The 16,989-nt window shown below is 39.5% G+C and overlaps 1 protein-coding gene across 2 annotated transcripts; it reads left to right on the top strand.

The window, feature by feature from the left end:
• The first annotated feature begins 1,352 nt into the window (after positions 1 to 1,352).
• LOC116330859 (butyrophilin subfamily 1 member A1-like) lies at positions 1,353 to 15,122 on the top strand. 2 transcript variants are annotated; one of them, XM_039601782.1, is made up of 7 exons: positions 1,353 to 1,532; positions 9,982 to 10,056; positions 10,417 to 10,525; positions 10,721 to 11,062; positions 11,798 to 12,021; positions 13,450 to 13,572; positions 13,726 to 15,122. In XM_039601782.1, the coding sequence occupies exons 2-7, from the start codon at positions 10,045 to 10,047 to the stop codon at positions 13,828 to 13,830; spliced, it is 915 nt and encodes a 304-aa protein (XP_039457716.1). In that variant the 5' UTR covers positions 1,353 to 1,532; positions 9,982 to 10,044; the 3' UTR covers positions 13,831 to 15,122. The 2 variants fall into 2 exon arrangements, with proteins under 2 accessions (XP_039457716.1, XP_039457710.1); XM_039601776.1 differs by lacking the exon at positions 1,353 to 1,532 and adding an exon at positions 9,622 to 9,702.
• Positions 15,123 to 16,989: the final 1,867 nt, after the last annotated feature.

The following is a 16,989-nucleotide window of genomic DNA, read 5'->3' as shown; positions in this document are numbered from 1 at the left end:
CTTCAGAGTACCGCTGCCTCATACAACCACACTGATCGTTTATGCATGTTATGATTCCATTCTCGAGATCAACTCCAAAAGACAAGTCTTGGTCGATTATTACTGAGAGGCTCCACACATTTTGTATTGAATTATGAACAACCACCAATTGGAGAGTATAATGAGATTACTAGTTGGGGACCGTTTCTTTGGAGTATATGCAGAAGATGAGTTATTATCATTACTCAAACGTTCATTTAAACGCCCTGTATATTTTATTATAAATACAGACTCCAGGGACAAGCCTGGAACTCATTGGCTGGCGATTTCATTAGATGAAGATGGAAACGCTAGTTTTTATGACTCGTTTGGTTTCCCCCCAGATTATGCTTTTTACCCTAAAAGCATTGTAACGTTTCTGAAAAAGCATGCTAAACGAGTATCTTTCCATCAAAGACAGCTACAAGCCCTGCTCTCCACGGTATGTGGACAGCACTGTATATTTTTTTTGGCCCAGAAATCGCGTGGAAAGAGTTATGATGATGTACTTTCTTTATATAGCTCTAATCAGATTAAAAATGACGCCATGGTCTCGTGTTTTGTAAGACGATTTATCAGATGTGTATTGATATGTAAAGCTAGCAATTTTAATCAAACTTCGTGTTCTCTGAAAGCTTTTAACGATTGTCATTTGTGCTCAAAATAATTTCAATAAAACTGAAAATGTTTCTGTGAAAAAGTGGTGTATTGTGCTTATTGTTAAATAAAAACATGAGAGAAAATTAACTTTAAAAACACAATCTTTTATTTATGGTTTGGATTACATCAGAAATTTAACCATGTGGGTGATAAGGCAATTCTCTTCCTTTTCTTCTTTTTCTTAACAATAACATCTTCCTCAGATGATCTCTGGTATTCTCCTGTTTCTCTCGACTCTTTTAATGCTGCTATTTCCCTTCTAGCCGATAAGTTTGTAATAGTGGATAGGGGTATTTTTAGATCTGCTAAAGTTTGTGCAAGCGAACTCCAGCCTGTTGGTTTCGCACCTGTCCGAGAGCTTGCTAAGAATTTCATCAGATCGAGCATATGACTTCCAGGTATTGGCTTCTGTCTATGCATGAATTCCCCGTCCTCAGTCCATCCTCCGGGGCCTTTTGAGGCTAATATTCTATGCATTAGATATTCAGTGTTTCTCTTTGAGCGAGGGTTTATGTGACTTAATACGTCCTGTAAAACTTTATTCACACTACCCGTCTGCTCCCCCTCCTGGCTTGCCTCTTCTTGTTGGTAATCATGTGATCTCTCAGGCTCCACTACTTCACGCTCCCCAGGGAGTCTTAGTGTTATTTCTCTGCTTTCATCTGATTTTTGTCTTTCAAGTACAAGGTACTTTTGTAAAAGCATGTTATACTTTTTTATCTTCTCATCCGAGGGTAGACCCTGAGTTTCCAATACACGTCTCATTTCACTGTCGAGCTCATCTGCAGCCTTGTCTCTGATGGTTGGTCGATAAGCATTTGCGTGTGTTTCCTGTAAGCGTTTGATCTGGTCAGGTGAGATCAAATACATTTTCTGCATTGTTATTTACGGATCGCGCCTATAGCTAAATCAGCTACCATGGGTAAAACTGTTGTGAGGAGCGGTAAAAGAAAACCTCCTTTTTGATTCAATAATTTTTTCTTCTTCCTAACTCCAGCCTTTCGGCATGCCATTTGTCTGATCGTCTCCTTATATCGTTTCAGCTTGTGATGCTGGCATTGTGTGATTGGAATATTTCCTTTTAAGAGATTCATACAAATCTCACAAATAGCCTGAATTAAATCAGGTGAGCATTCTTGTAAAATAACCTTACGAATTTTAGGCGAGCTTCTGGTTAGTGTTTTCAGCAAAGCAAAGTTTCTTCTCAATCTTACAGACATTGTTTCTGTTATTTTTCTTGGGTAAGAAAACACACAGCTGTTCTGAGGGTAGTATCCCTGTTCTCAGTCTTAGTTGCTCTGGACAGGTGGGGTTAAATCTATCAATAAATATCCGTGTGGCTCTCTCGTGGCTTCTTCAAAACTCTCCAAAAGAAATGCACACGTCCTGGGCATATTTGTCTAGCTAGTGTATTAACTTGTAATTTATCACGAGGGTTTTTAAATAACACCATATAAGTACTGTTCAGACTGATCGTCCTGCTGTGTTTGCCTTGTAAAAACACATTTTGTGTCAAAAACATTATGCTCATATTGTTATGATGCCTGTATTGCGTGAAAATTCGCACTACTTCTGGATGATTAGCTGCTTGAAAAATAACATCATCCAGTACAATGAGATGACTTTGGTGTGAGGGAAACAAGCTCTCATCTTCAAAAGATTCAGGCAGACCTTCAATGAATTTAATGCTTTTATTTTTCTCTTGAAGCTCAGAATACAGAGGCTGAAAGGATGTATAAACCCACACAACATTGTCAATAAGCTTGTTCAAAACATGTACACAGTTTTCCAATACAGATTTCACAAAAAATGTCTTTCCCGAGCCACTTGGCCCAACAACCATACAGGAAAATGGCACATGAAGTCTGGGATCAAACTCGATTAAAGCAGGTTGAAACATTTTTTTAAAAAAAAACAAAAAAAACAAAACAAAAACAAAACAAAAAACAAAAGAATAATCAATAACCAAAGGGCAAAGTCAGACCTCCTGGCAGCAATCTACGCTTGTCATAAACAACCCGGAATTTTTTGGGGAATGATGAATTTTTCAGTGCAAACCCAGCTTTATTACGAAGGATAGTGTGCTGTGGTGCCTCAAGTGTAGACCCTCCTTCACTGTTATCAATGTAATTGTCAACCAGGTTTTTCACAGATTCAAAGTTGACCCTTTCGCAGACATCATGTGTTTGTGTGATCCCTTTTGCTTTCAAGACAACTTCAGATTGATTTTGTTTGGTGAGATAAACAACACTGTCAGTATCGCAGTAAATTGCTCTCTCCTGCAACTGATCCAAATAACTGTAGAGTTTCATACGCCCATATGAAGTAGTGAAGGCCGCAATGAAGATGTTATCTGTGGAGTTTGGCAATGGGGTACATAGATCGCCATAACACCATTGAATAAGCGCTACATCGTCACTGACAAAAGAGAAATAGGTCACTTTGTATTTTGGAGAAAACATCAGATTAAAGAATTCCTCGGGGTCACTCACCAGTTTGCTCTGTGTGAGATTATTTCTCTGGCCAAATTTTCCCCAAAAAGAGTTTAAACACAGTTTGGCCATTTGTCTTTTAGCTGGGTTTAGTTTTATGTTTTCAGGGTCTAAAGTGATGCCTTGCTTAGCCTGGTAGTCTTTAATGTAAAGCTGTTTATCCTCCTCAGTTACAACATCTGATGGGTAGCCTGAAGCTTCTTGTTTTTTGCGCAGGAAATGATGTACATAGTCTGTGAATATTGTGTTACTCTGTTTCTCAAAGTGCCACACCTCGGTGATTCTACTTATTTGATACCCCTTTTCTAATGCAAGATTAAATTCTACAGTGGTCCAAACCCCTTTGAGTGCTCTCTCCTCGTTGCTATGGTTACACGCCCCCTGTTGGTTGTTCATTTCAGCACAGGTGCGGCAGAGGGTAAAGAGAAGCTTTCCTGACTTAGTTTTATAGGGTAAAACTGGAAAATAGAGGGCTCTGGGTGGGTATACAACCGCTTTGATAAACCCAAAGTAGTTTTTAGGGTGCTGAAAATTTCAAAAGATTATTTTAGGATGTCCTAAGGGGTAACTGCAGGTGCTATTTACAAACGGATACAGCGAGGTAACATCCACATAACCGATTCTCTCCCCAGGGCCTGCACTGCAGCGCAGCTGTGCAGGGCTTGTACGCCCTCCAAAGAGGGCATGGCGGGGGTTCAAAGGTTCTGGTGGGTTATAATGTTTGAGAAACCTGATCACACTCTGATCACCAAGTTTTAAATCGGTCCACTCGTGCTCCCAGATTGTAACAAGACACACATTATACTCAGTTCTCAATTTAGCGAGTCTTTCTTCAGTGCTGCTGTTTAGCTCTGCAAAAGTTAGGTCTAACAAGGGATTAATGTCGGCCTGATTTGAAAAACACTTGACACACCCATGAAAGTAACACCCCAAAAATTCCCAGACATATGGTTTATTATTAATTAGGGCATATCCATCTACATAATAACTACCCAGCTTTTTTTCTCCTTGATTTAGCGCATGTCTGATAAAAACACCTTGCGTGTAGGAGAGATATTCTAGCCATTGAATTGAGGCAGAGGAAAATGATTTGACCTGATTACGGTAATTTAGGGGACATGGTATTGCTAAAGAATTGGCTGGCATGAAGTTTGTTAAAAAAGTTTTTAGGCAGGCACTTGCAAGCGTGTTGCGGCTGAAAGGGTCTACTCCTGTTTCTTCAATAAACCCGTTTCTAAACAATTTACAGCCCTCAGCTAGAATTTCAACATCGTTTTCGCAGTATGACAGGGCCTCTTTCATGAAATTGAAGGTACCAGAGCTGACTGAATCATACCATTTGTAAAAATCATCCCTGCCTTTTGTTGTCATTCTCTCTATGCTGTACGCTGAGGGTGGAGGGTAGGGGCCTACATATTTTAGAGTTTCTCTGGAACTGAAAGAGTGAGGAAAGAAACCCTTTACGCTGTCTGAAAATCCCATTGCTTTTGGGATACCTGACAGGGGCATAGGGAGAAAACAGCTTGAATCCATGTATCTTTGATTATAGTCTGAGTCTGTAAAGCTGATGAGTTTGGACCCTTGCATAATTAAATGTGGTTTTAAGCCTTGTTTAGCCATTCGGGATAAAATAAGGTACCCGTCAAAACCTTTTGCATTATGGGCGATAAAAATACAGCCCTTAAAGAGTGGACGTCTAAAATGAGCGAGAAACTTTTCTGCACAGTCCTCCCCAACACAGTTCCAGGATTTACCGTCTAAAGCTTTCGTACAAACCAGAAAAGGAGTGTGCTCACCGGTTTCATTTACAAACGTTTCAAAATCGTAAAAAATCAACTTGTTGTTGTGTTTTGTCTCGCGTTCTAAAACCTGCATGTAGCACTGATGCGTTTGCTGATCAGTGGAGATTTCCTGGCGACAGATTGGGCATTTCCTGTTTTGACATTTGTGAGGTTTTTCGTTTGCTGCTAAATAATAAAGTCTGGAACACTTGACACATTTTTTATAGAGCTGACAGTTGCTGGCGGATCTTTCACGCCTGTCAACGAGTTTTTTATGGCTCTTGAAACAATAGGTAGACCGACAGGTGCGATTACAATCGCGACACACAATAGGAGAGATGGAATATTGGCTACAGTCATGCTGCATACAGACTGAACAGCGAGCAGGACAAAAGTGGGCTAACACGTGGTTGTACCCCATGTAACAATGATTACAGAGATAGTGTGTTCCTATAAATCCTTTTAGATTTTTGATAGCGTAGTAATGACTATCAAATAAAAATAAACAAAGGGGTCTTTCTGTATTTGGTGTACTAGTTTCAAATTTACAAAGGCTGCGATCGTGTTCGTTACGGTAAAATACTATAATTTTACATCCGAGTACCCTTTCAAATGTAATTATTTGATTAAAACCAACAGGCGTTTGATCATTTAAACCAGCTTTTTGCTGAATTTCTCTACCGAAAACCTCTGCTTGTTGATCGTTAAAATAGGGGTGCAGAAGGTGGGCAAGGCTTATAGCAAAACATAACTTATTTGCGGGGTTATGAACAATATATAAAAAGCGCCTTTTCTTTCTGACAATTTCATTGTCGAGTATGTGTTTAAGCATCCTCTTTCCACTACCGGCTGGGGGTCTAACGATCTGAGCTACAAGCTCGAGCGAGCCCTCGCACATTACTGACCAGTTTGACTGTACCGCCCTGAGAAATAAATTTTCAAATTCACTCAAATCACAATTGTCCCTTAAAATGACTGAAACATTATTCTGCAACTGAGGCCCTATCAACTCTAATTGTATAAGATCACCTGGACGTGCATGGGAGAAAATCCTGTCTGAAATTTCACGGGCCCCACCCATTACGCCTTGATAATAGTGTGCATAATCAGGTATATCGTTTGGAGGAGGGAAATTCAAAATTTCTCTAATTTGAACGTTATTAAATTTATTTCTGACAACTATAGATGGTTGTGGTGAATTGCTGGCGCAGCTCTGGTCTGGATTACCCCCTTGTTGAAAGGGGTGATCGTGAGCATTGTTTATTGGGGGAGAACTGAGCAAATGTGGACTATTGTTGAAACCGTTTAACAACGGTGGGGGTGGACTGTGGTTAACAGACTCACCGCGTGGTGTAGAGCTTAGCGAATGCTGGCTACCATTAAAAATATTTTGATTTAACCTGTTTATTTGACTCAATAATTCTGGAGGTATTTGAACCTCGTGCTGTATTTGTGCTAAGGCTTCTAAAGCGCTATTAAGAGCGGCGAAAGGGTCAGAAGAGGCAATGTTTTGCTGAGAATGAGCCTCAACATGCTCGACTCCTAAATTCTCAGTGTTATTCTGGTGGGCACTTTCACTACGGGCTAGTTGTGCAAGAGCTAAATCAATCAGTTCTAGAGGATCGTTATTATTATTGATCACCTCAGGGTGTTCATGATTCTGCGGAGGTGTATTCTGTGAATGATGTGCGTTTTCATTTAACCGGGCTAACTCTATTTCTAAAGCAAGAAATGGGTTTGGAATACCTTGTTCCTGGTTGTCCATTTTTATTGTTTAACAAAGAATATATTTAAAAAATAAAAATAAAATAAAAATAAAAACAATTAATTAAATAAAAACTTATTATAAGATGAGCTGAACTAATTCAGCGATCAGCGAAACTGATCGGAGAGCAATGGAAGCAAGTATGTCTCGCCGTACACGTATCTGCCTTGTCCTCCTTGTGCTGGCAGGCCTGCGGGTCCTCCTACGCCTCCTTGTGAGATGCCCTATGAATTTAAGGTAAGATACAAATCAGTTACTGGTGTTTAATAGAAAAGGAGATAGTTTTTATAAAATGAGAGAAAAAGAAAAAAGCGAGAGTGACTGACCTAGATTGGATCTCCGAGGCAGGGGCTGTGGATGTCTTGGCCCCGGTGAAGGAAGAGAAGCTCCGAGACCGACACCGGCACTGGGCGCGTGTTCCGCAAACAGTTGTTCCCTGTCCCCGGCGGTTAGATGGAGGTTTTTCCCCGAGGGACGCTGGGGAGGAGAAGCTCCAACGTCGGGACTGGGCACGTGTGACGCGAACAGTTGCCTCTGCCGGGCGGTTAGATGCAGGTTTTTCCCCCCGGGGCGCTGGGGAGGAGAAGCCGGGCAAGCTCTTGCAGAAAGTAGGGCCTGCCTGTCGCGGGTCGAGAGACGGATGTTCTTGCCTGTAGCTCGCTCTAAAACCGGTGGTGGTGAAGAACTGGGCGAAGAACTAGGTGAACTCGAAAAAACATAGTTGTCCAAATCCGATATGTCTGAAAAAGTTTGATAAGTTAAAAAGAGGGTTACTGTTTTTGTTTTTCTTGTACAATTAACTGTTAAGAGGGACAAGAAGAATGAAGCAGACCTACCGATTTGATCGAGATTATCCAAAAGCGAAGAATCGAACAGGCTTATTTCAGAGTCTAAAAAGAAATAACAAGGAGTATTTAAAAAACAGGAAATACAGTAAAATATAAGCATTATATGAACAAGAGTAAGAAAAAAAAGGTACCTGAGGAGGACATGATCGCTGCTAGTGTACTCAAAGACTTTTTAGCTCTGAGTGGTAAACTGGAGCTTATATATATATTTTTTTTAAAGTGTATTACAGGTGTTAGACTACCTATTTTCTGGATGGCTTTGAAAAGCTTTTGAGAGAAAATGGTTTAAAAAAAGGAAAGCAAGAGTAACACTTACCGATTGATATGCACACAGGTAAAAGTGCCGCCAATTGTCGAAGTGGTCTGGAGACCGGGGTAATATTGTGGATTCGGTCTGAGTGGATTCAGTCTGAGTGGTCTGGCGACGGGGGTAATATTGTGGATTCGGTCTGAGTGGATTCAGTCTGAGTGGAGGTAGTTGTCCACGCATCCGAAGTCAGACGGCTTGTGAGAGAGGACGCCAGTCTTAACCTGAGCGGGGGATCGTGAAAATCCAAGCTGAGCGCGATTGGGTGAGCGGGTGCGAATGGAGCCCGCCTTTGTTATGTGATTGGCAGCGGGGCACCTGGGAGGCGGAGTGGATCTCCGGCGCAAATTTCAAAGGAAGACCCAGAATCATTAAGCAGTAGATGGTGGAGCGAACAATAAGGAAAAAGAGACTGCTCTGGTTGCGGGCGGTGCGTGCTCGGAGCGAAGGAGAACTTAGACTCTGAGCGAATTTGAAAAAAAAAAAAGACTAAGGATTTGGTTTCAGGATTTGCCCTGTTATCGAGTATAAGGTTTTGGGTATACGGGGGTTCCCTACAGGTTATTTCTAGGGGTTTTTTGTTTTGCGTATTTTGGAGAGAAACCGCGGAGGTTTTTGTTTTGTTTTGTTTTCAGGAGGATTCGCGGTTATGTGCCTAAGGATCGCGAGTAAGAACTTAGACACGGAGCTAGTGATAGGGCTGTTTTTTGAGAAAAAAGACTAAGGATTTGGTTTCAGGATTTCCCCTGTTATCGAGTATAAGGCTTGGGGATAGGAGGGTGCCTACAGGTTATTTCTAGGGGTTTTGGAGAAAAGCGGAGGGTTTTGAGGAGTTTGTCCCTGCTTATTTGTCTAAGGATCGGGTGGGACCCGCGGAGATCATGAGTGTTTTTTTTTGTGACTCTGAGTTTGATTTTAAATTTCTTTGTTTGGATTAAACAAATGCATATAAATTGAAATAAACTTTTCCCACAAGGCATGCACCCTGTATGTCTGGCCATACTGAACGTTACAAAAGCACAAGTTTAACTAAGCACATTTATACTGGTTTAACACATTTTCACCCATAAACACGGTCCCAGAGACACAGGCCCGGTCCCGAGTCAGGCGAGCGCGCCTAGACACACAGGCGCGCACTGCGCACTCATGCGCTGTCATGCGCTGACCCACCACCAGATGGCGTTTCTTTAGGGAAAAAAGGAAAAAGTTTTTATTGGATTAAAAAATAAAAGAGTGCTATTTGATATAAAAACTTTTCTAAAATAAGCAATTAGTTCTTATTTTGGGGGAAGAAAAGCAATGAACTAGCATATTTTGGATGAATATCATAATTTTATGAAAATCATAATTTTTGTGAATATCATATTTTTATGAATATCATAATTTAATTATTATCATAATTTAATTACTTCCTGAGCTCATGAATAATTCATAGAACCTAACACTCAAAAAGCTCATGAATATTTTTGACAGAAGGGGTATAATATCACTCTCTCACCACTAGTTAGGTCTGGATCAAATGACTCTTAATGCAGCTGATTATAGACATCACGCAGCGAGTGTTTCTTCATCATTTACCATGCATTTATACATTACTCGTCATTTAATTGTTAGTTAATATTCATGTCTGTGTAAATGTGTTGTTGAACAACCGTTGTCAAATACAATTATACACGATACCCTGTGATTTTATGATAGTTGGAGCAGATCCTTCCACTAAATGGTACGCAGGCGGTCAAAGTACACACTTGCCTTATTCACGTTCAGCACAGCCGAAGATTCTGTGCAGCGTGTTGAACGCAGGTTTCAAACTCACTCAGAAAATCAACCAGTAAGTGTGTGATGTTACTTAATTACAGTTTTATTTTAGTTTTAATGGTGGTTCTTTATTGTAGTTCTATTTTGATAAATTGCAAACTGGTTTTCTTGTTTTATAAACTGTGTTAACTCTATTTGTTAGCTAAGTTTTCATTATACATAGAATACTATATTTTAAGTTTTTCTTCTGTTAGCCATCATAAAAATAACGGCCAACCAGTAAAGCTTTCTTTTCTTAAACAGGAAGTAGTTTAATGTCAGAATCTAAACACTTTGTTCTTCCTTGTCTTAGTCTACCTTTATTTTTGGTGTTGGCTGTGCTGGACTTTGTGATCAAGCGTATAACTAACACAAAATGGCAGTCTTGGTAAGTTGTCTTTTGTTTTGTTTTTATGACTAACTTACCCTTTGTATCCAGTTTAAGGTATATTTGTTTTTGCTGATCAAAAACACAGATTGCCAAAGGAAGGTCTGTGGCAGAAAAAAAAAGGAAAACAAAATAAGCTTTGCAATAAAAGCATTTTTTATTGTATAGTTTACATCAGTATTCAAATTGGTATTTTGTTTCATGTCATTGGATAAATTTTACAAGATGATCAGTATTTTTTGTTCACCTTTTATTGGTGATCTCAGCTGATATTTTTACTTGTTTATGCTTTTTGCTGTCTTAAAGTCATGATATACTTTTAAGTAATTCAAATTTGGGGACTTTGTATTCTTTTTCCAGAACTCCAGGATAAATTCCCAATGTGGTCAATTCACTTTGAAACGTCATCTATGCACTTTGTTTTTTCACCACACTGTGATCCTACTCCTTCTGACAGATATAAGGACAGGTAACATCTAAACAAACGTTATCAGCTAAAGTAAATACTTTACACAAAATATATCCTTCTTGGAGGGCTGTGTATATTTTATAATTTGTTAGGTGTACAAAAATATAAATGAAACTGAGCAGTCAAGCTTAAGCTGCAGATAATCTAAGAACATAAACATAACTGTGAGATACAAACTTTGTCCTGTCCTTTCAGGTCAGTCTGAGACAGTAACATCATCTCAAACAATAATCACAGTAGTTGGTGAGGATGTCATCTTACCATGCTACCTTGACTCTGCGTCAGACGCTGTTTCTAAGAGTCTGGAGTGGGGGAGACCTGACCTGGATCCCAGATTTGTCCATGTGTGGTTTGAGGGTCAAGACCATCTGGTTAATCAAAACCCATCTTACAGAGGAAGGACATCACTGTCCACTGAGAAACTGAAGCAGGGAGACCTTTCACTGAAACTCACTAGAGTCAAACACTCTGATAATGGCAGATACAGATGCTTTTTTCCCTCAGAGTCCAAAGAATCTACCGTTGAACTTCTTGTTGGTAAGTGGACATTTTTCATTACACTGTGAGATACAGATGGATGACAAATAATTGTCCTGTAGTAAGGACATCCAATGACTTTATTATGCTGTTACGAATGTTTGAATGCAAGGGTTTGAATCCAATTGTGCATTTACAGGGAAGAGTCACTGTTAATATAAAGCTGTTTTATATGTGATCACCTTTATTCAGTGACTACACATTTCTATCCTGAGACAAAAATGAACACCTATGGAAGATTTTTTACCACTGAGTTAGACAGGGCTCTGCACAACCATCATCAAAACACCAAATGACAGTATGTGTTATTTGGTGTAATAACTGAAGGTGTTTATTCCTCTAGTTTACGTCAGTGGAGTTCAGATGGTGCTTGGTGGCCCAACTCCTTGCTCATTTTTCTTTTATCACACCCCAGTATTGCTACCCTTTATCAACTACACTGGAACATGTTTTGTTTTCGTCTCCAGTAACAGCTGAAGTAACAAAGCCTGCTGGAGGTAAACTATTGGCAGGAGTAAATTATTGGAACCTCAAATGGCTGTTCTCACGTTGTGGTTGAGTTACCAAGTATGTTACAATTAGAGGAAGTGAAGTATTGGTCAGCACTGAAAAAAGCAGTCAAAGTTTTACCGGACTTTTTTCCGCACTGATTAAGACATGTTTTACTGCTGATATCATTAATCAAATACACTGTTCTGTGAATGCATTAACACTTCTTATCTTTGCCATCCTCAGGTTCACTTTCCTTACCTACAGTAGCAGAAGTCAACATAAACAGGAGTGCAGTCGCTTTACAGTGCAAGTCTGCAGGCTGGTATCCAGAGCCTGAGCTGCTGTGGATAGACAGTGATGGAAACAGCCACTCTGCTGGACCTACAGAGACCCTCAGAGGTCCTGATGACCTCTATACTGTCAGCAGCAGAGTGACTGTGGAGAAGAGACACAGATGCATGTTTCAGGTAATGTTTTCTTCTGAAATTTGATTCAGTCTTAAGATGTGTTATGTTACAACCTCTGATTAAAAACTGATTAAAAAAATCTGAAGTGTAATATTTAAATGTTATAGTTAAATAAAGTCAGTTTTTCATAATTATTAAGACTTGCAAAGAAATTAAATGCAAATCTAAATTCATTTAAAATTTGATATAAGAAACATTTCTATTTTCTTAAACTGAAAGAACAATACTGGATAATTTATATAATGATAAATTCAAACTGTTATAAACTGACTTTGTCTGTATGGGGCATGAGAGGTGTAATACAAGGGCAATAGCACAAGCTGTTTATAAGCTCAGACTACAAACAATAAAGTGTGCGTCAAAATTTATTTAGCGGTTTTTTTAAATTCTTACAGTTTTACATGATTAAATTAAGTAGGAGTGGAAAAGGAAGCAAATTAATCTCCAGGGTCTCCAAGGCCAAAACAACAAACAAAAACTCCAAGGTTCACATAAAAAAGAAATGGCAGAGACCCTACCAAACTTCCACTAACTTCTAAATACCACGACTAAACCGTAAAATTGGCTTCCAAAGTACAAAACAAAGAAAGCAAAAACAGCACTAATGTGTCCCAGGACTCAGTAGCCAAAAGACAAAACGAGTAACACACTTGCTGCTGGGGGGATTATGCTGCTCCACAAGTGATCTTGATGCTGCTCAGCTGTGTCAATCAGGTGTAGAAACCTGGAACAGAGAGCGAGGGAGAGAGCAACTCTCTTGCAGGAAGAGGCCTAAAGGTCAGTGGACGTAACACAAACCAATCCAACATCTGACAGTTGATGAAGTTACTTCATAATTCATGTTTGGTGTTAAAGAAAACCACCCAGTGAGGCTGAGTCTTTCTGAACTGAAGAGGGATGAGTTTTCCAGTCTGTGAAACATTGACTGGCTGTGATCTTCAGACCATCTGGTGGCAGTGCCTTAAACACTGTCATGATTTTGAAGAGAAAATAATTTTTGTGGTCTGAAACAACTCTGAAAACCATTTTCAGTCAACACAGTTCATTTCTGCATCGAAATAACATCTGAGCTCATTAAACATAGATTGAAGAGAAGTGGGAAACTGTACTGCTGTTTTCAGCACACAGTCCAAAGTAATGTAAAGTGATGTATGTGGGGGCTTGGTAGCTTGGACATCTGTGAAAGCCAGCCAGTCGGTACATAATGATACATACTGGTTTTGGAGTAACATCGGCTGCCATCCAGAAGATGTCTTTGTCAGGGAAGATCCTTCATGTTTCAACAGGTTTTCTTTGTGGTATTTCTTTTAAAGTATAGGCTCTAAGTGTCTCATAAAATGATTATCTGTTTTATTTACAATTTGAATGCATGTCTGAGCATTTTTGGAAGTTACTATGAATTAAATTATCTTGTCTTTTTAATCTTAGGTGATTGTGTTGCAGTTCCACCTTCTTCTGCCCTCCGTGTCAGTCTTATTTTGGCAGTTTTTCTCATTTGTACTTGTACAACAGTCATTGTTCTGTGGATATGGAGACAAAACAAAATCAAAGGTAATCATATTGGTCTATCTGCTAGGTGTCACCAAATCTGTACTAATTCAAGTTTTTAACAACTAAAATCACCTTGATTAACAACTTAATCAAGGTGTGTGTAACACCTTTTCGTCAGACAACTTTTACATAACTAACTCTGTACTTATACAGAGAAAAAGAGGCAAACTGAGGATGAAGCTGAGGAGAAAGAGGAAGAGCAGCTGTTGGCAGAAAACAAGAAGTCTGAAGAACTACAGCGGAAAGAGGAAGAGCTGAAAGACCCGGAGGAGCTGGTTAATATACTGATTGAACAGGAAAACGAACTGAAGAAAGTGAAAAATGAACTCAAACAACAAAGGGATATGGTGGATGGTGAGGTGGAGGATATTGAAAACAAGCTTCAGTCAGTGGATAAGAACACAGAAAGTGACAGAGCAAAGGGATACATGGATCTGAAAGAAATAATAACAGAAAGCAAAGACAAATTACTAAAGAAAAAAGAAGCAAATTCAGAGCTGCAAACACACATTGAAAACCGTCTGCTTAGAACGCAGCACATATATGATAAAATGACCCAAAGAAAACCGGAAGTCGAGAAACAACTGGCAGAGTTACAGAAACAGAAAGATGAGATTAAGAAGACACTTAATTTAGAGCAAAATCAGGAAACTTTAAACATTTAGAAAAAATCTCAAACCTCATGTAGAGAGGTTTGAAAAGTACTTCTTGTATCTGCTGATGGTACGTACCGCCAGCCTGTCCTTCCATGATGGCTCATCTCATCCCCTTCTCCCCTTCTTTCTCAGGTGTCTGCTACCTGAGGTATTCACTAAGCACATCATCTGTTGTGGCCATCTTCCTGACGTCCTCATGGATGTTTGTTGTCTCATCCTGGACGGTGGTTCTGACACTCATTAATGCACGGTCACCTTTCTTTGCTTTAGCGTACAGACTCAGGGTGATGGATTTGGGGTGAATCAGAATTAGAATAGTTTATTAATCCTTAATTAAACTATGTGTGTACACCTTCTCCAAGATAATAAGAACAGTAACAGACTGAAATTAAATAATACAATATATAACAAAGTTACAAAATATAAGAAATAGCTCTAATATATACAAATATACAGATTATAAATATCCAGAACATTACAGGGATTAAATATGTATGGTTTTACTCTAAACTGTAAAGTGTAACTGAAACCCCATGCATGGTAAAGAGCTTCCTTGTCTTGATGTCAGTGGCTTTTATCTCTGCCTTTGGCCAGATTATTATCCCACGAGGGTGCCTGATCATGGGTGAGATACAGTGTGTAGGTGTTGATTGCCTGGATCTTCTTCTTCCTATTCAGCTGACTCTTCAGGTCTTACCTGACTCTCTGCAGGTATTTCACTGTTACAGCTTTCCTGGCAGCATCTTTGAGGTTCCCATGTGTATGGGCTCAAATTGTGGTCATAAATATTTTGTACTTGTTAATCAGAATGTGTAGTTGTGAGTTTTGTAACCTTCAAATGAAAATATATGAAAATATGATGTTTTTGCATCTATAAATTAGAATTTGTGTGTGTGTGTGTGTGTGTGTGTGTGTGTGTGTGTGTGTGTGTGTGTGTGTGTGTGTGTGTGTGTGTGTGTGTGTGTGTGTAAAAAGATTTGTGTTTGTAAAAAATATTTACACAAGTTACAAATTTTTTTTGGTAAGGTCTGCTTACATATACAAAGCAAAAAACTATGTGTAAAACTGAGCTCAAGTTTCCTGGCTGAGTGTGAGTTTCAACTTACAAGTACGACTTTTGACCCGATTTTTCTTCTTTTCTTCAGTTTAAACTCCAGTTTAAATTTATAAAGTCATTTCCACCTCATGTTCTGTGAAATATTTACATCGTCTCCAAGATCCAACTGTGATAAACATTTTTCAGTCAGTGTGATTGATAATAATAGGACAAATGATCACCGATCAGTGTGTAATATGCAGTCAATGGAACTGACAGTCTGACAGTTGTATTAATGCCCACAGACTGGCACATTTAGGAACATGGAGACTAGATTTTACTCTGAGCTGACAATAAACCTGTGGTCCTGTGTAATATAAATATATACATACACACACATACAAACACACACACACACACACACACACACACACACACACACACACACACACACACACACACACACACATATCCCCAACTAGCCATCCTCTCTGAGACTGATTCAAGACTTATGTTATTATTGGGTGATAGCATCTCAAAATACTATCACCCTCAACATCTTCTCAGATCCATTTCATGCAAAAACGGAGCAAAGTAAAAACCTGTGTCGTTTTAACCCAGTGTTAAGTTAGTCTTTTGATATTGTGTGACATTCAGTTACATCTATTGGTTGTTTTGTTAGAACATGCCCTACAATAATTGCAAGTTTTACAATGTCACTGATTTATGCCTGTTTCACGACAGTCAACTGGGTATTAAACTCTGGTGGGAGGGGCTGTAAACTCACATGGCCTGTGGCAGTGGCAGAGTAAGCTTGTGTGAGCCAGCCATGATATCTGTACAAGCAGTAGCCTTAAGATATTCACTATTCATTCTACTGCTAGTGGTGGAGGAGACTTTTCTTATGGGGAAGAGGCCCTGCGGTCCTGCCGTCTTACTGGTGCCACTGAGAGATTAGCGGTGGCTACATATTCTTCTGGAACATCGAGTTTTGGACCCAAGTAATCACAGACACGTTTCACAATTTATTCAGGGTCTGACAGCAGTTTACCATCTGTGTCCAATCTCTAACACAAATTTCTGGATTGTATGTTCTTGAGAACTGACCGTGTCCTCCCACACCAGGGGAAACCATAGCGTCCTGATGCATCCGAGATTTAAAAAACAAAAACAAAAAAAACCCACTCCTGTGAGTTAGGCCAAATTCATCTGCCAAGACAGCAGCGTTTGCAAGAGACTCAACTTTTTGTTCATTTAAATAAAATATCACATACTCAATGCTCTAGCAAGCATTTCTTAAAATCCCCCAAAAGCACTAGATACCTCAGCTGTGCAAAATCTTTGACTTGCTAGCCTGACACCATTTATCAGAAAGCAACCTTTTTTCACGTGCAAACTTCATATATATCTGGTTGTCCCTTTTCCCACAATGTCAGAATTTCTGTCGGTACGCTTCAGGCACCAATTCAAAAGCAAGCAATACTGTAGCCCTAACCACATCATAATCCAAGCTTTGGTCCACTGAGAGGCTAGCACACACCTCCTGAGCTTTACACACAAGCCTAAACTGCAGCAGCAAGGCCCAAACCTCCTTCGGCCAGTTCAAAGCCTCATTACATCCTCAGCCAATGGTACGGCTCCACCTGGAACTTACATAGGTACAAACAAAGACAACGAACAATGCCACCCTCAGGTGTGAGGAGCAAAAACGACACACAACATCAT

The sequence above is a fragment of the Oreochromis aureus genome, linkage group 3, assembly GCF_013358895.1.
Source record: "Oreochromis aureus strain Israel breed Guangdong linkage group 3, ZZ_aureus, whole genome shotgun sequence".
NCBI lineage: Eukaryota > Metazoa > Chordata > Actinopteri > Cichliformes > Cichlidae > Oreochromis > Oreochromis aureus.
The sequence above is the reverse complement of the archived record's forward strand: the minus strand, read 5'-3'. Positions and strand labels throughout refer to the sequence as shown.